The 20,695-nt window shown below is 40.9% G+C and overlaps 2 protein-coding genes across 3 annotated transcripts in view; one reads left to right on the forward strand and one right to left on the reverse strand.

The window, feature by feature from the left end:
- gtf2f2 (general transcription factor IIF subunit 2) overlaps positions 1-20,695 on the reverse strand; it is an 81,012-nt gene that overhangs the window by 11,922 nt on the left and 48,395 nt on the right. Inside the window, exons 7-8 of the mRNA XM_033032876.1 lie at positions 10,370-10,451; positions 2,530-2,629 (exon numbers count right to left, since the gene is read on the reverse strand). Coding sequence (XP_032888767.1) covers positions 2,530-2,629; positions 10,370-10,451 — 182 coding nt within the window. The remainder of the gene's footprint in view (positions 1-2,529; positions 2,630-10,369; positions 10,452-20,695) is intronic.
- kctd4 (potassium channel tetramerization domain containing 4) lies at positions 3,445-20,660 on the forward strand. 2 transcript variants are annotated; one of them, XM_033032875.1, is made up of 3 exons: positions 4,144-4,222; positions 13,554-13,603; positions 18,425-20,660. In XM_033032875.1, the coding sequence occupies exon 3, from the start codon at positions 18,485-18,487 to the stop codon at positions 19,250-19,252; it is 768 nt and encodes a 255-aa protein (XP_032888766.1). In that variant the 5' UTR covers positions 4,144-4,222; positions 13,554-13,603; positions 18,425-18,484; the 3' UTR covers positions 19,253-20,660. The 2 variants fall into 2 exon arrangements, with proteins under 2 accessions (XP_032888765.1, XP_032888766.1); XM_033032874.1 differs by lacking the exon at positions 13,554-13,603 and having other exon boundaries at positions 3,445-4,222.

Genomic DNA, 20,695 nt, shown 5'->3' on the forward strand with positions numbered 1-20,695 from the left:
GCAGGTCTCCCCACTACACATCTACGAACTTTTTATAGGGGGACAATCGAGAGCACATTAACCAACGGCATCACTTCCTGGTTCGGGAGCTGCAAGGCGTACGAACGGCACCAACTTGACAGGATTGTGAAGACCGCCAGCAGGATTATTGGTGCTCCACTCCCTTTCTTGCTGGACATATACAGGAAGAGATGTATCAACAGCCATCTCCATCATCAAAGACCCCTACCACCCATCGCATCACATATTCTCCATCCTGCCATCTGGGAAGAGGTACAGGAGCATTAGCTGCAAAACCAGCAGGATGCTCCTCAGCTTCTTCCCGCAGGCTATAAGACTGTTAAACGGACTTTGCCCCCTGCCAAAGTATCGCGCACCAACCACCAACCTGGACAGAGCCACTGTCGTGCCGCTGCCGATCGGAACGCCTGTTGATGTTTAGTTGAGAGTAGTGTTAAACTTGTTCATGATATATGTATTTTTATTTCTATTTATTTTTTACTGCACACTGAATGGACACTGGTTTGAGTAACGTTTTTTTGTTTCCTCTGGGTATGTGAGTACTCAGGAAAATAACAATAAAGATATACAATACAATACAATTCAATACCACAGCTAGGAGTACGATGGAGTGGAACTTCTTATAGTTGAAGTACATTGAATCTCCCTTGAGTGGACACCTGATGGCCACATGCTTGCCGTCAACTGCCCCACATGTGTGCTGCAAGTTCCATCTTTTATCAGAGCCCTGCGCCACTCTCTTCCACTCATCTGGTGTACTAGGGCACCACGACTTCATCTTCATAAGCCTCGATGATGGCCTCAAAGGTCTCTCGGACAATCTTGCCGATGGAGTGGTGGGCCACAAGAAAGCCTTTCCTACAACTTTTTTGTGGCCCACAACGCCATCGGCAAGAATGTCCGAGAGACCTTCGAGGCCATCATCGAGGCTTCGTGTTTGTGGATGTGGGCAAACCTGGCAATGTCGCAGATGGTAAGATCTGGAAAGAGACCTCCCTTGGGAAAGCACTGGAAAAAGGAACAGCCCGCTTTCCTGATCCAGAATCTCTTCAAGCAGAAGACAACCCTAACATCCACTACACACTGGTTGCTGATGATGCATTCCCTCTCAGGTCATGGTTGATGACCTGAGAGGGACCTCACAGGCTGTCCAGGGCTAGGAGGGTCGTGGAAAACGCCTTTGGCATCCTCGCCAACAGATCCAGATGCTTGCTGACTACGATGGAGCAGGAGCCCAAGATGTGGAGACCATTGTCTACGCAGCATGTGTCCTCCACAACCTCATACGTAGCAGAAGTGCAGCAGCAGCCATGGAGGAGGGTGACCGAGTGGACAACCAGACAGGCAACATCACACCAGGCTCATGGAGAACTGGAGGACAGGCTGCACCTATTGTGCCACTGGAGAGATTGCCAGGAAACACGGGCAAAAAGAGAGCCAAGGAGCAGAGAGACCATCTCTGCTCTTACTACAACTCCAAACTCAGCAGTGTACCATGGCAGAACAACATGATATGAAGACCAGCAGCAAACATCCCACACCACAAAACAGGAGGAGAGCCCACTGCAGACCACAAGATAAGTCCCTTTTCGGGTACATCCACATCCTGTCAAAAGAGTTTAATTTTAAACAAAGTGCACTTCTTTGTGTATCTTTTATTGACAAAAATATCTTTAAAAATAATTGTTCTCAATGCAGTGCATTGCTTGTCTTTGTGTTTGTTTGATTCATGAACATATATAAAAATAATCTTCTTTTAAATGCATTGCTTGTTTTTGTTTCATTCATCAAAACATATAAAAAGATTCTGCTTGTACATGCAGTGCGTTGCTTGTGGTTTAGTGTTTGTTAGACTCATCAAAATGTATAAAAATAATCTTCTTTTAAATGCACTGCATTGCTTATGTTTTAGTGTTTAAAATAATCTTATTTTAAATGCAGTGCATTTGAGTCACCACGTGGAGCTGTTTACATATCTTTTTTGCAATGAGCCAATGAAAATCACCAGTCAGCAACGGCGACAACCTACGACTACCTGGCGACCCACTACAACAGCACCTACGACGCGAGAATTCTCGCTGCTCTCCATGGGGTCCAAATTTTGGTCGCCGCGAATTTTTCAACATGTTGAATAATTTGCGGCAACCATAATGAGGCCAGGTCTAGTTCCCAGAATGCGGGAACTCCTAACGACCATGAAGGCGACTCCCCGGCAATCACCTGCGAACATGTGGCGACTGCATAGTCCCTTGCAGTCGCCTAAGTGGGACAGGCCCAAAAGCAAAATATAAAAATACTTCCAACTCAATGTTAACTGTTTTGGGAGAGTTTCAACAGTATACCTTTGTTAGATCCCTCCCGAGTACACCTTTTAATCCATCTCATATCTCTTGACCCATATATGTACTGAATTATCTGTAAATACAGACTCGCGACTGTACAGCATTGTATTTCATTGGCATTTATCATCACACATTTCAATGCGGTCAGTAAAGAAATCTGACTTACATTGTATTGATGGTTTGCAACAGGCTTATAATTTGTTGTTACAGCCTTTTCCAATTGTAGGGAAAGACGGAATGGTTTGGATGATTCTTCAATCTGCTGTCTAGAGTGTGGAGGCAAAGGAAAAAAATATTTTTAGAATGTTTTAGAATACAGCATATTCAACAAAACAACTGGCATTAATAGTATCTTTAATGTAGCAACACATCCTATGGACTTACACTGGAACATAGAAGAACATATAATGCAGAGCCAAGGTGGAAATACGAATCCAGGTGACCAAAAGCTTGATAATAATAATTGGTTTTAAGGAGAGTCTTGGGGAGAGGGGAGCATGAGAAGGGAGAGGGAAGGGCCGAGAGAGGGTAAGAGGGGGAGGAACGGGAGGAAGAGGGAGATGGGGGGTGGGGGGAGTAGGAGAAAGGGGGAGAAGAGAGGGGGAGGAGAGAGGAGGAGGAACATGGTGGGGGGAATGGGGGGAAATAAATCAGAGATGTTGAGGAGGTTTATGAAGGGAATTCCAGAGAATCGGTGGCTGATGCCAGTAGAGTAATGCAAATCAATAATGTACAAGAGAACTGAAGAGTGCCGGGTTCTTGGGAATCTGCTAAATATTTAAAATCGCAGCTAGCAGAACCGCCATCTTACAGATCCAGGGATCCATGTTCACTCCTGATCTCTGGTGTTGCATTTCTCCCTGTGACCACAAACGATTCCTCTTGGTGCTCCAGTTCACACCCACCTCACAAAGTTGTGTGGGTTAGTAAGCTAATTGGCCACCATAAATTGCCCCTGGGGTGTATCTGAGTGGTATAATATGGGAGGGGGGGGGGGGGGGGGGGTTGATGGGAGAAATAAAGGTATTAGTGATAAATGGGTATTTGATGGTTGGCATGGACTTGGGCCGAAGGGTCTTTTTCCCTGCTGTGGGACTCTAGAGATAGTCTATAAGATTATGTGGCGGTGCTTTGAACACTTGTTCTTATTCATTTCAGCATGTTAGTCAAATATATTAAATGAATTATTCATAAGAAAGGAACAGCAGCATGACTGACGGAACAAATTTTAACAGCCTGGGTTGATTGTTTTTTTGGTCATTCTCATCTCCCTTGCACACCCTTTGACAGTGCAATGTTCAGGGTTGCACTTGGATGACCAGACCTGCCAGTGACATTGTGGAGTTCAGATGTATTCAAAAACAGGCAATGTAATTAACCTGTTGATTAAAGAACCCCTCAATGCCACAACTGGAAACGATCTTTGCTAAAACTAGATTCAAGTAGGATTTGCACAAGCAGTGACAATGAGAATCAATATGGCCAGGTCTTATTTAGCATTTTATCTGCTTAAATCTCATGGTTACCACCTTAAGAGTTAAATGGAAAGAACTGAAAGCAGGTCTGTTTTCACTAACCTGAGTCTCCTATTTCTGTTTTTTGAATGAGCACTGTACAATAAATTTAATTTCTCCCAGATACTTGCCAATGTAGATATTCAGTAGCTTGGGTTCAAGATTATGATTTATAGTTACCCAACTCCTGGATACTCTGAGTCACACTGCCACCACATTTCTGCAATAATCAGCAGCTCCTCAGCATTCATTTCCTTTGCTGTACAGCCGTGCCTCGGCAACACACAGCCACTTCAACTATACATCTTTATCGGCTGTAATAGAAATGGCCTCTGCTTCCAAAAGGTAAGAGTTTTTATAAATATATATTTTCTCCTTTATAAATCATTAACACATGTAAAATTCTGTGGCTCTTTGATCGCATTAATAGCAGGAATTCGAAGATCAACCACAGGCAGAAATGTGGAAATCAAACAGTTCAGAAGCTTTGGAAGACTACGTATTTTATCAGGCTTTCACAATACATTATATGTTGGTATATGTAGGTAAAATGTTGCATCCTTTTTAAAAATACCACCATGGGAATATTTTGAACAGTGGCTTCAAACCTAACACCTAACACGCATTCAGCTCAGTGAGTTGAGGAAACATTTGGACCGATTTTTTTAAATTCTCTCTGGGATATGGAAGTCTACTACAGAAACTACTTCAAAATGCTGGACAACTTGCAGATTGCTGGCACAATAACATTTTTCATCATTCAAGAATTTTGATGACACATTTTTTTCCACATTGCTGTGCTATAATTTATAATTTTCTTTAACCTTACTGAGTGTAGACCCTAGTCAATGAAAGCCACGGAAGCAGAGGTAGGTAATTTTTAAAAAGGCTGCATAATATTGTCCTGTTTGTCCTGAATTTCACAGCTAATTGCTGTTTATTTGACACTGGACGACTTGCAGATAAGTAATTGGTATTTGTTTGCTTTAGGGTGTTAACTGCAGGACATTACTTGGGATCCAATTGTGCCTATATGACACTAAAATATTTAGAGTCCCTCAAATTATCAACGTTTGTAATGGTTTTCAGGCAAGCAGATTCTGCTTTACAAATAAGCCTCTGAGAAATATATGATGACTTCTTTCTTTTCATTGTTTGATGTTCCTGCCCATCGATATTCATTTAAAAAATGAGTTATTAATGTTAACGTTCTTTATTCCCCACCATATGTTCATGGTGCTGTATGTACTCAGCTAGATAAGTTACTGAAATCAACCACACGGCAGGGAGTTAATGTCAATAAAGATGGAACAGTCAATGTAGCTTGATAATACAGTTACTAACTTCTTTCAGCTAGCAAAATAATTAAAACATAAATATATTACTGGATATTTTTAAATAAATATAAATGCTGAATGAAAGCTTGTTGGAATTAAACAGTAATTGCTTTAATATTCTTAAGGGGTTTGGATGCAGACAGTAGCTCTTTCAACTTCAGCCATTTTAAGTTTTTGGCATCTTTGCCTCATTTCTTCAGTGAATGTCTGATTCAGAAGGCTAAATAATTTTGTGTTAAATACTAGCCTGGTGCATGTGGTTCTTACATTAAGAATAGTGCAGAATGAGGGGGAAAGAGTTACTCATTAAACAGAACATTTAGTTCATCTTTCAAAACAATTTCAACTATTTTACAAGGCTGAGGTCAGAAAGAGAGAATGAAGGTAATAAACTGTCAAGGATATAAGGATTTAATCCAAGATCATTCCCACCACTGTATCTTATTTCAGATTCAGAATTGCAAACCAGTCAGTCTGAACTTGCATTAATTCCATTCACGTTGTATTTAGATTCAGATTCACATTCAATTTTAATTGTCATTGTCAGTGTACAGTACAGAGACAACGAAATGCATTTAGCATCTCCCTGGAAGAGCGACATAGCAAATGATTTGAATAAATAATAATAAGTGTCCGGGGGGGGGGGGGGGCGATTGGCAGTCACCGAGGTACGTTGTTGAGTAGAGTGACAGCCGCCGGGAAGAAGCTGTTCCTGGACCTGCTGGTTCGGCAACGGAGAGACCTGTAGCGCCTCCCGGATGGTAGGAGGGTAAACAGTCCATGGTTGGGGTGAGAGCAGTCCTTGGCGATGCTGAGCGCCCTCCGCAGACAACGCTTGCTTTGGACAGACTCAATGGAGGGGAGCGAGGAACCGGTGATGCGTTGGGCAATTTTCACCACCCTCTGCAATGCCTTCCGGTCGGAGACAGAGCAGTTGCCATACCATATTGTGATGCAGTTGGTAAGGATGCTCTCGATGGTGCAGCGGTAGAAGTTCACCAGGATCTGAGGAGACAGATGGACCTTCTTCAGTCTCCTCAGGAAGAAGAGACGCTGGTGAGCCTTCTTGATCAGAGTTGAGGTATTGTGGGTCCAAGAGAGGTCATCGGAGATGTTGACTCCCAGGAACCTGAAGCTAGAAACACGTTCCACCTCCGTCCCGTTAATGTGGATGGGGGTGTGCGTGCCGCCCCTGGACTTCCTGAAGTCTACAATGAGCTCCTTGGTCTTCTTGGAGTTAAGGGCCAGGTTGTTGTCAGCGCACCATGCTGCTAAGTGCTGGACCTCCTCCCTGTAGGCCGACTCATCGTTGTTGCTGATGAGGCCAATCACCGTTGTATCATCTGTATACTTGATGATGGTGTTAGTACCATGTACAGGTGTGCAGTCATAGGTGAAGAGGGAGTAGAGGAGGGGGCTCAGCACACAGCCCTGTGGAACGCCGGTTCAGGGTGAGGGTTGAAGAGGTGTGCTTGTCTAACCTAACAGACTGGGGTCTGTTGGTTAGAAAGTCCAGTATCCAGTTGCAGAGGGAGGGGTCGATGCCCAGGTTACCGAGTTTGGTGATCAGTTTTGATGGTATAATGGTGTTGAATGCCGAGCTGTAATCGATGAACAGCATTCTTACGTAAGTGTCTCTGTTGTCGAGGTGGGAGAGGGCGGAGTGAAGTGCCGTTGAGATGGCATCCTCCGTACTCCTGTTCTTGCGGTAGGCAAACTGATAGGGATCCAGTGTGGGGGGTAGGCAGCTTTTGAGGTGTGCCAGGACCAGCCTCTCGAAGCACTTGGTGATGATGGGGGTAAGTGCAACTGGGCGGAAGTCGTTGAGGCTTGCCGCAGTGGAGTGTTTTGGCACTGGCACGATGGAGGTGGTTTTAAGGCACGTGGGGACAACTGCTTGGGCAAGTGACAGGTTGAAGATGTCAGTCCAGACGTCTGTCAGCTGCGCAGCACAGGCCCTGAGCACGCGCCCGGGGATGCCGTCAGGGCCAGCAGCTTTACGTGCATTAGTCCTACTCAGTGCCACGTATACGTCGTAGGGGGTGAGTGTGAGGGGTTGGTGATCGGCAGGTAGCACAGCCTTGATGGCTGTCTCTAGATTTTCCCTGTCGAAGCGGCCATAGAAGTGATTAAGCTCCTCAAGGAAGGAGGTGTCCTTTAGACACTCGGGATTTAGCTGAGCTTTGAAGAGGTTGGATATACATTCACAGTGCTTATTAAATTGGAGAGAACCCAACTCTATTTATTAAAGCTATATATCATTCTGAAAGCAATTGGTGCAATTAATTTGTATTGAACATTTTGTAGTCAGAAAGTGCATTTAAAAACACCGAATAATTAGCATTAATAACCTTGAATAATTAACATTCGGGAACCTTTCCCTGCAAAGGTCAACACGCTGGGGAGTTTGTTGATCACGGGTAAGGTTATCTTTTACGAAGAGCATACGTTCCTAAATACTTTATCGGAACAAACTCATCTATCAAACAAGTGTGCGTCAGTTATATTTTATGGCATTTACATTAAAAAAATCTTCAAATTGAAAACAGATATGCATCTTATCTGAGTAAAGATGGAGCCTTCAATCATGGATCTATGAGACTTAAATTATTTGGTAATGTATTTTATTCTCTTTCCCCATTCTCTGTTAATTATTATTTCCAGTGCACAATATCTCACTTGAGTGGCCATTCTTCCTGTGGAACACTATTCTAATTACTGGCGTATTGTCTGACCATGTAAGGATTATCAGATGAATCTAACACTGCATCACACTAGACATGTACACTTTCCACAAGACATCAAATTAACATTGAGATCCAGGGATTAAAGCTGAATATATTTACTCTTTACTTAACACCAAGGTTAGTCAAACCAGTTAGGCAAAGTACCTCAAATAACATTTTCCTTGAGGTTAGCTAATTCAACAAAGTTCAGTGGTTAAATTTGATTTTTTTTTGGAAGCAATGTTGAGCAGGATTACTATTTGAAATGTGTATAAACATAATGGTGGGTGTTGTTTTGGATGTGTTTGTTGCCTGGCAATTGTTGGATGGCTCCATGCCAAGTTTTGCTCCTTTAGTTTCATCCTTTGCTGTTGAACAGAATTCAGTTTCCTTTCCTATGGTCATACTTTTCATTTATGGACCTAGATGTGAACCTATTTTACACAGCGAACAAATGGTGTCCCTAAAGAGCTGGTTCAATGAGCGAGCTAGTACAGTCCTAGCAGAAAAGACTTGACAGTTTGGTATGCTGGTCATGAATACACACTAAAGATCTCAGGCTGCATGCGCATTGTATCATGAGGAAGCAAAACAAATTTCAATCAATGGCAGGTTTAACACATGAACTAAACATGCAATCCATCTGCTGTTCTTTTGCATTCAAATATCTCCATTTTCAATTTCACTATGCCATTTTTGTACCATAACAAATGTATGTTTATTACGATGCACATCTACCAAGCACAAGCGTACATTCTGGAGCTGGAAGCCACATCCACCAATCGCAAACGTACGTGCTGAAGTTGCAACTGGCATACATCAATCACAAGCACACAATTTGCAGCTAGGATTCACACCTACCAATCACAAACACACATGCTGAGGTTGTGACTTGCATGCACAAATCACACACATATATTCTGAAGCTTACCCACATCCGCCAATCCCAAACGCAAATCCTTGAGTTGTGGCCCACATTTACCAATCATAAACACACATCCTGGAGTTGGGACCACCAAATGATTCTAAAACTGCTTCCATATTAATGGATTGGGTCATTAATGTACAGCCATAAATCATCATTTCTGGATCTGGGACTTGCATCTACCAATTTAGACTTTTGAGATGCAGCGAGTGAACAGGCCCTTCGGCCCACCGAGTCCACAATGACCTGTGATCACCCCGTACGCTAGCAGTATCCTACGTACTTGGAACTAATTTTACTAAAGCCAATTAACCTACAAACCTGTACGTCTTTGGAGTGTGGGACGAAACTGGAGCAAACCTACGCGGTCACAGGGAGAACGTACAAACTCCGTACAGATAGCACCCTTAATCAGGATCGAACCCGGGTCACTGGCACTGTTAGGTAGTAACTGTACCACTGCAACACTGTGCCGCCCTATTACAAAAAGTATCTTTGCATCTAGAACCCACATTTACTAATCAGAAACACACAAAGACTTAAGGGCTTGTCCCACTTGGGCCATCACTTAAGCGACAGGCCGGTAGTGACAGTGACGACGGTCCCGCGAGAATCGCGCGCGTCATCATGCGCCCGCACAGCCGTCTGGAGCGAGTAATGTCATTTGAAGATGGACACAAAATGCAGGATTAACTCAGCGGGACCGGCAGCATCTCTGGAGAGAAGGAATGGATGATGTTTCGGGTCGAGACCCTTCTTCAGCATTTTGTGTCTATCTTCAATCTTCTTGGCCCCGCTCTGGGAGTAGGACTGGGGGCGGATCCGGATCTGCAACGGTCATGAGCCCCAGGCTGAGTTCGACGATCGTTTGCCTGCTTCTGCTGCTGTTGGGGGTGAGACATTGCGTCGCGCCAGGGTCTTGGCCCTGTTCCACTTTGGCCGTCAGTTACGCGACAGGCTGGTGGCGGGCAAAGATTTAGTGCAGGACGAAATCCACACTCCTCCACGCCACTCCACACTCCTCCACACCACTCCATGTGCCCGTCCCCGCGCTACCCACGCGCTTCAAACACGCTAGCAGGTCGGGTAAATGGCACGCGAAAGACAGCCAAGTTGGACAGGCCCTTAACTCTACGCAACTGATAAAATGCAATCTTAGCCTTTTAGCTATTGGATGGGCTATCGTAAGCAATCCGAAACAAAGCATGTCAATGTACAGCTTGAAGATGGTAAACAGTGAAGAATTATCTGTTCAGAATCATACAATGTCTTCAAGAAAATTTTATTAGGAAGAGAATTATTTAAGTATCTTTTATCCATGTAAGGAGGGAGCCCCAAGTAGCACATCACAGCATCTTGGTAATTTATAGCTAATATAGGTAATTTAAGTTTGAATGTCAACACTAAAAAACACTGTAGTTGCATTTGTATTGATTTTTTTTTTACACACAAATTCATTGAATTTAAACAAAAATCTTACTTTGTTACCAAAGTTACTACTGACCTTTTTAATCTCATGTAAGATTCATTGACAGCTGGTCTACATTCTGCACGCTGAACCACAACACCTTCAAATGTTAGTTTTTCTTTGGGCAAGAAAAGAAAAATCAAATGAGTATTTGAGAGTTAAATATAGATTTCAGAACCTGCCTAATGTAAAGATCACCAAAAATTCTGAAATGTAAAATGACAGTAACGAGGTCAAATATCATTTTCAGTCTCAGCCAAAACTCAAATGCCATGAGCTGATGAAAAACAATTATTTGCCATTCAGTGAGTTCTAACATGGTATAATCATGGTTGAGTGACTTTTATCTATTTTGTTCCTCATTATAAAGGAGCAGCCAGTATCCTTTGCCCAATGAACAGGACATTGCAGAATTTGTCTGAGCACAACAGGAGAGGGACTGATTATAGTGTAAATAGAAGAACAGCTTGCTTCAGTTTCTTTTTACAGATGAGAATAGAGATAAAATGGCAATTTCAGCTATTACAAATGGACTGAAATGAGCAGCAACTGGAATAATGGAAGCTGGAGAAATGTGTGAAAATTTAATATTTCCTCTTTCTCCTAAAAACATATTTACTCCTGCTAAAAAACGACAAATTATTCAAATACAACAGTAATAAAAAATCATCTATCGGCATTAAATATCACAAATTTATTCAGAATAAATCGTGAACAAACGTGAGCAGATGTGAGCCAATTGTATCCTTTAAACATTGACATTATGTGGCAGGTCACGGAGAATAATTTAGCAAGGTATCTATAAATGCAACACAAATGTGGCTAAATGAAATGTGTGCATCTAAAGATTAGATTTCTTTAACCATTAGATGCTGGTTTAACTTTAATACATAATTACATGACCACCCCCAACCTAGACAATGCAATTAGGACGACTCACATTTAAAAACATGTTTGATTGTTTCCCCCAAATTTTGATTTAATGGTGGTTCCGAACAACATTCTTTCAGAATGCATGATTGTTGTGTACGCACTACTAGCATGAATGGGAAGCTTAGTTCAGCCTTGAAGACCTCTCTCCATGGTGGCCACAATAGAATGATATGAAAGGCGAGGTGAGGGAGTACTTTGGGGAATACGCGTGTCTACAATATTTGTGGGCAGTGCCTCCTCCTCCTGTGATTGTTGTTGCAGGTCGAGACTAGTGCAACGAGTGGCCCCCAAGTGATTGAGAGCCACTCTGCAGTGGACACAATATGCATCTCTGGTAGTCAGAGCATCTTTGTGACAGCACTGAACTGTACACATCACTATGCAGATACAGCTTGATTCACACTTGTGATGCACTGGAATAAATGTTAACATACGAATATATAGTTATGAATACAAAGCTAGTCCATTATTAAAATTATACAAAATCCATTAAAATTTCCTATAACAGATAAAGGCATGTTTATACTTCCCCAACTAATTAATTGGTCTGTATATTAAAGGTTCTTTAAGTGACGTCCAATGGGACAACACTTTCATGATTAGTGGATCAATGAAGTGCTAATGTAATCAATGGAACTCTCGTCTATAAAAAGTGTACAGGGAGATTATGACTTGCAATAAATTATAGATTGAAACAAGCCCAGAAATAAGCATACAAATAATAATTCCGAAGTTTAATAAAATTGAGTAAATTCTCATGTTCATTTCCCTCATTCTTGGTTTATTTATAATTGAACCAAAAGGAAAATTAGGTTTAAGCTTTATTTGTGTCCTGTTATTTGATAATATTTCTGATAGAAAATTTGCTGCATAAACCCAACCTGCCTGGCCATTAACAAGACCCAAATGAAAACTGCTCGATTCTCTTTTCAGATTAAATCCACAAAGTCAAAGCAATAACATATCTTTCACACCCAGTATATCTCAAAATAATATACTGCCAAGGGAATACTTCATAAATTAAATCACTGTTGGCAAATGTAGCAGGCAATTTGCACAAGGCAAGTGACATTTTCACTACTTAAATGGCAAGCCATAACCAACTCCAGTCAAAAGCATCTCCTCAATAAGTTTTTCACTGTACATGTAACAATAATAAACCAATACTAATACCAAAGAAGGAAACACCATCACCTCCAAATTTCTCCAAATACCCTGTTCTGTGGAGTAGCATTTCACAGAATACACAGCAAACAGGCATTCATTTGACTCGTCTAATCAGTACTGGTATTTATATTCTACATTCGTCCATTCCATCTACCTCATCTTAGCCTTTCAATATATAATTCCATTCCCCTTTCTTTAATGTATTTGTTTCTTTTAGAACATTTCCAAGCTATTTGCCTCAACAAATTCCTGTGGTTGAGTGTTCCACTCACTAACAACTCTATGAATTATAATTTTATTTTTCTTATTTCCTTTCTTTGGATTCTTAGATTCTTTCCCTTGCAGAAATATTTGATCCATATCTATCCTATCCAACCATCCATATGTTTATCATGTTATCTCTATTTTTTTATGATTAAAAACAAAGTCCCAGTCTGTTCAATCTGTTAGAAGGGAAACCTCTCAGTTCTACAAAACCTCTATATGTATAAAGTAAATGTTGGCAATTTGTTTAATATTCCACGTGCACAAAAGGATGTTGCCTGGAGCAACTTTATGGAGTTTTTAAAATGTATCAAGGTGACCTATTCTCTCGATCACGTGTCAAGGTTTTGACTTTGCTATTCTTTCATGTTGGTGAAATAATAATCATGGAACACTTTGCATACTATCACAGTGCAAGTACTTTGCCACACAGATCCACGGTCCAAGATGGTAGCATTCCACCAAAGTCACCAAGGAGCTATTGCTGATAAATGCTGCTGTTGCTAATGATGCTCACATTTGAAGAAAAAGAAACAAAATGGTGTTTATCCCAAACGTGTGCAGGTTAATGGTTAACCAACCATTTCAAATTTCCTCCAATGAATGGTAGAATCTAGAGCGAGGTAGTTGATGGAAACATGAAGATACCATGGAGGTTGAAGGGCCTGTTTCTGTGCTGTAAAACGCTACCATATAAAGGTTTTCCTTTGTTTTCTAACTTTTAATTCCCAGTTATTCCTTCCTTCCTTACATAATCAAGACAACTGCTGATTTATTCTATTCCACAAATTATTAGAGTACAAACAAACCATAATTGAATATATCAGACGTTTTAAACAATCTCTTATTCTTCCAGACACATCACCCATAATATCTGAATACTACAGAAGGATATACTTTCAGAAGGTGTGAGCAATGAAGATTTATCACATTGATTCCTGGAATGGGGAGTTTGCCCTACAAGGAGAGATGAGATGGATTGAGATTATACTCTATTGAGTTTAGAAGAATGAGAGATGATCTCACTAAAACATACAGATTTCTTTCAGGACTTGACAGTTTGTGTTGTGGCGAAGATGCTTCCCCAGGCCTGACTGATAGATGCTGAGATTATAGTCTGAAAACAAGACCATTCAGGATTGAAATGAGATGAGATTTCCTCACAAGACTTGTGAATCTTTAGAATTGTCTACATAGAGACCTGTGATTAGTTAGTAATTCGAGAAAGAGATTGGCTATTTGGCATTATAAAGGGATAGGGAGTTAATACTGGAAAGTGTGCTGAGGTGAAAGATCTCAGCGACTGATGGAGCACATGCAAAAAGCGTACTTGCTATCTCTCGTGGCCTTTAAAATGGATCTCCACAAAAGCCTAAGATATCCGTACAAATATCCAAGTGCACAAAGTCTATCTTTGCATTGACCTTGACAGATGGCCAACATCTGGGAGAACTTTCAATCTGCATTTCTGTGTAGTTTATTGAAATCAAGCCTTCGTCACCTGACTTGTGAGCTGGGATTTTCTGACCGGCAGTTTCTCAACCCATCGTTTCCAAATAATTTAAATGCCTGATTGAATGCTCCATATCTATGTAGCAATATAATTGTTAATGCGCTGTTCTCCCTTTATCAGCTTGGACAATTTGCACAATAGTTTTTACTAGACCTATGCCATTTGTTCAGAGAATTTTCTAGTGCAGTAAACCCTAGTTATATCATACCATGGGAGAAGGGGGGAGATTATGGCGTTATAGCTGATTGGCCACTATAACCGAGTAAGGGATTTGCTCCAACCACCTATGATACATCAGTATGAAGAAGGGTCTCAACCTGAAACGGCACCTATTCCTTCACTCCATAGATGCTGCCTCATCCGCTGAGTTTCTCCAGCATTTTTGTCTACCTATGATATGAGTTGTGTTTTTTTTTTATAAGCAGCTAAAGATGTACTTTTGTTACTGCAAGATAAAAATACTAAAGGCTGTTTGTTGAGGCCCTGTCCCACTTTCCTGAGTTACTCACGAACTCTCACGAGTTTTCCCCTTGATTCGAACTCAGGATATGTCGGGTCATGTCGGTAGCGAGCTCGTAGGAGTCCGTAGATGTTTCGTAGCGGCTCGTAATGCCAGCCGTAGGAACTCGGGGCATCAGGTAAGTCGGGATGTTTTTTCAACTTGTTGAAAAATGTCCACGAGTTAAAAAAATAGCCCCGTGTACCTTCGAACAGCTATTACCGTAATTCTCCGAGTTCGAATCAAAGGGGAAAACTCGGGAGAGTTCGTGAGTAACTCGGGAAAGTGGGACAGGGCCTTAACTAGTAGCTTGTATTCTTAAAGAAAGAATCTGCTATAACTGAAATCCATTATAAAGAGGTCTGTAATAACAAGGGTTTACTGAACGAGCATACAGTTAGTACAGATGTTTTTAATTTTAAAACTGTGGAATTCATTGATGAGATCCCAAAGTTCTAATGTTTTGAAAGCTTAAAATAGTCCTGTGAAAAAAAAACGAGATACAAATAACAAAGGCACAACAAGATCTTAGAATAGTTCAGAATGAATTAAGCAGCATGGCGCAAAGAACTAAATTAGCTAATTACGCAAGCATTATATAAAATTCTGCAAACAAGCTTTTAAAGAAATTACAGCAATGGATCATAAAGGATGCTGAAGGAAAAATCTGAAATGAAACCGAAAAATGCTGGAAATTCCCAGCAGGGCCGGTAATGTCTGTGGAGAGAGAAAAACAACTGTTAACATTTCATGTCAATGATCAGAACTGTGAAAGAGGTCTCCACCTGAAGTGATAACTCCTATTTTCTCTCGCGACAGATGCTGCTTGAGTTGCCTAGCATTTTCTGTTTCATCTAATGCAATTCGCAATCTTGACTTTGAATCCAAATAAACCAACATATCTACTATTTATTGCACTGAGATTTTTATTAAAATATCTTCCTGGGATATTATAATAATAGCATTATTATGTAACTTTAAGTGCTTTCGAAATTGTACTTCCCCCGACTGCTGCAATCTCTGGGGCAATGTCATTCCCACATTACTATTAGGGGAGGGGCTTCCAATTTTGACACTGTGATAATGACCGAACCTTAAGTGTCCTAAGAGATGGTGCCCTTCGGCCCACTGTCCTTGCCTTGTTAGCAGGTAGAGGCTGAAATGATTGTGAAGATGCTTTGACTAGTTGCCACATTGGATCTTGCATAAAATACACACTAGGTAGCATAGGAGGTGAATATTTAAAATGGTGGATTGGATAACATGAATGCTCTATTGTTCAGAAAGATGTTGACCAGTATTTATGTGGCTGGTTCATTAGTTTTCTGGTCCATGATGACTCCCAGGATGTTAATAATAGGTTAGGCAATAATGGTTATACTATAAGTTCTCAAGGAGAATCGATTAAGTCATCTCATATTGGAGACGGGCATAGCCTACATTTGCGAGTAGGAATGTTACTTGCAACATAGGTCAGGCAACAAAGTCTGAATAAATGGTAATCAACCTTAAATATTCACCCTGCATCCTTCACCACATAATCTGTCTGACCTATTAAGCAGTTCCTGTTTCTATTGTAGCAAAATGTGAGAGCAGTCCATGACAATATGAAAGAGAAGAAGCAGCTACCGCTGTTAGGACTCAGTCAAGACGCGATGGCGCAGGAAGGGGCGGACCGTCCCGGGGAGTGTCAGGGGAAGAGACTAATCCGCGCGGCACTGAATGGCAGGAGAAGAGATCGATCTGTGCACGCGCTGTTTTTAAGATTTTTAAACCTCACTAACTTTTATGACATTCAACCGATCTGGTTGAATGCAGTTCCAACAACACTCAAGAGACTTTCAATTATCCAAGACAAGCAGCTCATCTGCTCGCTACCCCATCCCTATCATAAATATTCAATCATTTCACTACTAGCACTCAAAGGTTGCCCAGAGCCTCGGATGCCCGGAGCCTCGGCATCGGCGGCGGCGGCACCGGCATCGGCGGCACCGGCGGCGGAGCTGCGGGTCTGAGGACGGCGGTGCAGCGCTGGAGCGCCATTGCGGGGCGGGCGGTGCCTTGCCTGGGTCGCCGCGCTGGAACTCCGGTGAGCTGGGACCGGCGTTAAAAACATCGCGGAGCTGCAGCGCTGAAACTTTCCATCGGGAGCCTGGGATCTCGCGACGAGATCGCCAGTTGAGCTCCATTCGGCGCGGCCTTGTCGGCTCCGGAAGCCACGGTCTCGAGTAGGGAGGCGGCCGTTCCAGGGTTCCCAGGCCGCTGGGAGGACTCTCCCGACGCCGGAACATCATCACCCGGCGAGGACGGCCTGGAATATCGGGCCTCCGTAGAGGCAACTGTGGAGGCCTCAATAGGCCCGACTATGGGTGGACATTGGGGATGGGACTGGACTTTGTGCCTTCCCCCATAATGGGAACCATTGTGGGGGGATGTTTTTTATGTTAAAGCTATTTATTATTGTTATGTTTGTATTCCTTTTTTAATGTGCTGCATTGGCAAAAAGAATTTCACTACATCTAGGTGTATGTGACAATAAATCAACCTTTGAACCTTTGAAGGTTACAATGTGCTCAATTCACGAAACGTACTGCACACTCACCCAAAGAACTCTGAAAGCCGTTTCTAAACCCACGATCTCTATCACCGAGGATAAACAGATGTATGAAAAACCTGCCTATTGGTTCCCCTATAAATTGCATGCAATCCTGATTTAGAAACATATCCCCATTCATTCAGCAAATTCTGAAACTCTCTTCCCAATACTGTGGGAATATCTTCACTAAAAAGACCCCAGTTCTTCAAAATGCTAGCTCACTATCACGCAGTACAACCATTGATGGAAAATAAATGCTAGCCTTCCAAGTGATAGCGAGATCCAGAAAAATTTAAAAAATCCATTTGGATTTTGCCTACAGCTTTTGGACTTGTGAGAAATTAATCATGCTAAACCTGCACTATTAATAATCTTATGATTAAATTATCTCAGTAGCGGGAGCAGCAATGAAGCATAACCTCATAAACTAAATTGTTACTTCAAAGCCCGACAGCTTTTTAAACATTTGTCTGCATCAACAACTGATTTGTTCTTTTCTTTAGCCCTTGCTCTTGATAAATGCTACAGCCAGCTGCCAATGTAAATAAAAAATAAGGGCTTGTGCTTTAAGCAGACAAATAAAATCTGTATCAATAGTAATTTTGTTTTGGTGGAGATTAATCCTTATGAAACATTGCCTGTGCAGCATCTTCTGCAAACAAAAGTGCGCATTTATCATTGTGCCTGGTATCTTGTTTGGAAAATATTAGGTCAAGTAACTTTAATTCACCAGGAAATTACATATCCAATATGTAATAAAAATGAACTGCAGATGCTGTTATTACCAAAGATAAACAAAAGATGCTGGAGTAACTCAGTGGGTCAGGCAGCATCTCTGGAAAAAATGAATATGTGACGTTTCAAGTCGGACCAAAAATGTCACCTACCCATTTTCTCCAGAGATGCTGCCTAGTCTGCTAAGTTACTCCACCATTTTGTGTCTATCAAGGCTATATCCACTTGTTTTTAAAGAGTTGAGGGCAGACTTCAGTGTCAAATATATTACTGCAAAATTCACTGCATGCATTGATAAAATACTATCTATTGCAAGATGCTGCTGATATCTAATGAAACTCAGACAATGCTTCAATTTCATTATTTTTTCTGTACTATGCACAGGTGAACTTCTTTCCAACCAGCAAAAGTGGCACAGCACAACTGAACATCAAGGTTTCTAGAATGGAAGGGAAGATCAATAAGAAAGAAACTCATGATGAAGGAAAATCTAACAATACAGAAAACTACCTGCAAAAGGGCAAGAACTGTAAGGTGATCACAATTAATGTTGGTGGGCATCTATACACAATGCAGAGACATACATTAACACAGTATGTTGATTCCTTGCCAGAAGCTTTAATCAGTGGCAAAATTCAGAATACTGTTGATGCAGATGGGAACTACTTCATTGACCGTGATGGCTTGCTGTTCAGGCATGTCCTTAATTTCCTACGAAATGGTGAGCTTCTCTTACCGGAAGGATTTCAAGAGATTCGACTTTTAGCAAAGGAGGCAGAATTTTATCAGATAAAGCCTCTAATAGAAGCTCTGAAAACCAAGTCAGCAAATATGCAAACAGCATCAGAAGCTACGTTCCTAGAAATAATCGACAGTCATGATCGCTCTCATGGCCTCAAAATCTACTGTAATTCTTCAGATTTCATTGCAAGGATCAAGTCTCGCATTATTCAAGTGTCAAAAAGCCGTCTAGATGGATTTCCTGAGGAATTTGTTGTCTCATCACATGTCATCAAGTTTAAGTTCTTCATTAAATCTGAAAGTGGGGCACGTCTGGTTCTCAAGGAAGACAACACATTTGTTTGCACCCTGGAGACTCTAAAGTTTGAGGCCATCATGATGGCTTTAAAAAGTGACTTTAAGTTGCTGACCAGCTTGGATAGCTCCAAGGGATCAATTGTACAGAGTGATGCACTTCATTTTCTTAAGTAAATCCAGTTTTACAAGTATCCACCGAGGTAAAATGACTATTTTGCAACTGCTATACCACTGCATTTATGCTGCAAAACTGCCTGCTAAATCTGACATTATCCCAATGATATAAATATCTTAGGCACCATTAAATGGCAAAATAGAATTGCAGCTAACTGATTACAATACTATCTCTTCAATTTTTAGAATGAAGACCTTGAACCATTACATTACTTAGTAGGTTAGAAAGCAACAATAAATAAATGATTTAGGTATTTTAAGTAATGTTATTATTTTATGAATTGGAAATAAATGATTTTTTCATAATTTCACAACATGAAATATGAAATAATTTGCTCAATCTCTGAAAATGAAATGATTTGGAAAATATTCCATTATGCCACTTTCATTTTAGAAATACAACGCGAGTTATTCCCTTAGTTATTAAGTCTCAAAACCATTTCAGCTTTTTTTACAAAGGGTTCTCAGAAAATGCTTGGAAAATTGTCTGCAAAGATACCACAATTTCGCCTGTGGCCGTGATGTTTTGCTCCAAGAACAAGCAGACATTGTGTGCCGCTGTACTGTTAACTTTATATTAAAATAATTAATTTTGAACTTGGAAGAACAAAGTAGATTTAATTTGATACATGAGGTTATTCTCATTTAGTCTGCATGATTCATTCATCCTTTTTATATTCAAGTTTCACATTGCATTATGAAGTTATTCAGTCATAGATGGATAATTATTTTCTTTAATATATGTAGATGCACAAGCTTGGAAAGAATAATGGCATTATTTCAGCATGTTCATTATTTACTTCAAATATGTTGCATTAAACTAAACAAGGCTAGTCTGCATGATGTACCCATCAATTAAAATCACCATCAAATCTGCTTTTGTTACCCTGAAATAATTCATTACTCCCCTCACCATAAATTATCAGTGCCATTTTATACCTGAATTCGTGGAGAAAGCAAAGATCAATTATTAACAGTGAGCTTCAAATATTACGCATATCTCTGCACCTAGCACAGACGAATCATTCATCACAGGGATAAGATAGTCTGAAGGATTATAACAAGCCAGTCTTCTATATTTTCTAACATCTTCACTGATGACCAACATTGTGTCCAACATCTGCATTCTAATCGAGACTACGATGGAAGGGTGAGAATAGCTTGAACAGAAATTCCCCGAGGAGAGGGAAGAATGGCATGTTTACGTCAAAAGCACATAGTTATTTACAGCTTGGTAATGTGATTTTCTGGCATGAAAATATTATGAATTACAATCTGCAGCTGAGAATTATAGTACTTGCACATATCAGACAATATTGTTAAATGCAACTAAAATAAATATTTAAGCAGTAACAATGAGCATGGGCTATTTCACATGTATCAGCTAATAAAGAATTTAAATCCAAAATGTTTACTTTCAACTTGTTTTCATTATCTAAATGG

The sequence above is a fragment of the Amblyraja radiata genome, chromosome 14, assembly GCF_010909765.2.
Source record: "Amblyraja radiata isolate CabotCenter1 chromosome 14, sAmbRad1.1.pri, whole genome shotgun sequence".
NCBI classification, from domain to species: Eukaryota; Metazoa; Chordata; class Chondrichthyes; order Rajiformes; family Rajidae; genus Amblyraja; species Amblyraja radiata.

Coding starts and splice junctions, on each gene's coding strand:
- kctd4 (XM_033032874.1), top strand. CDS start 4,043: ATGATTTATAGTTACCCAACTCCTGGATACTCTGAGTCACACTGCCAC. Junction 4,223..18,424: donor ATGGCCTCTGCTTCCAAAAG/GTAAGAGTTTTT, acceptor TACTATGCACAG/GTGAACTTCTTTCCAACCAG.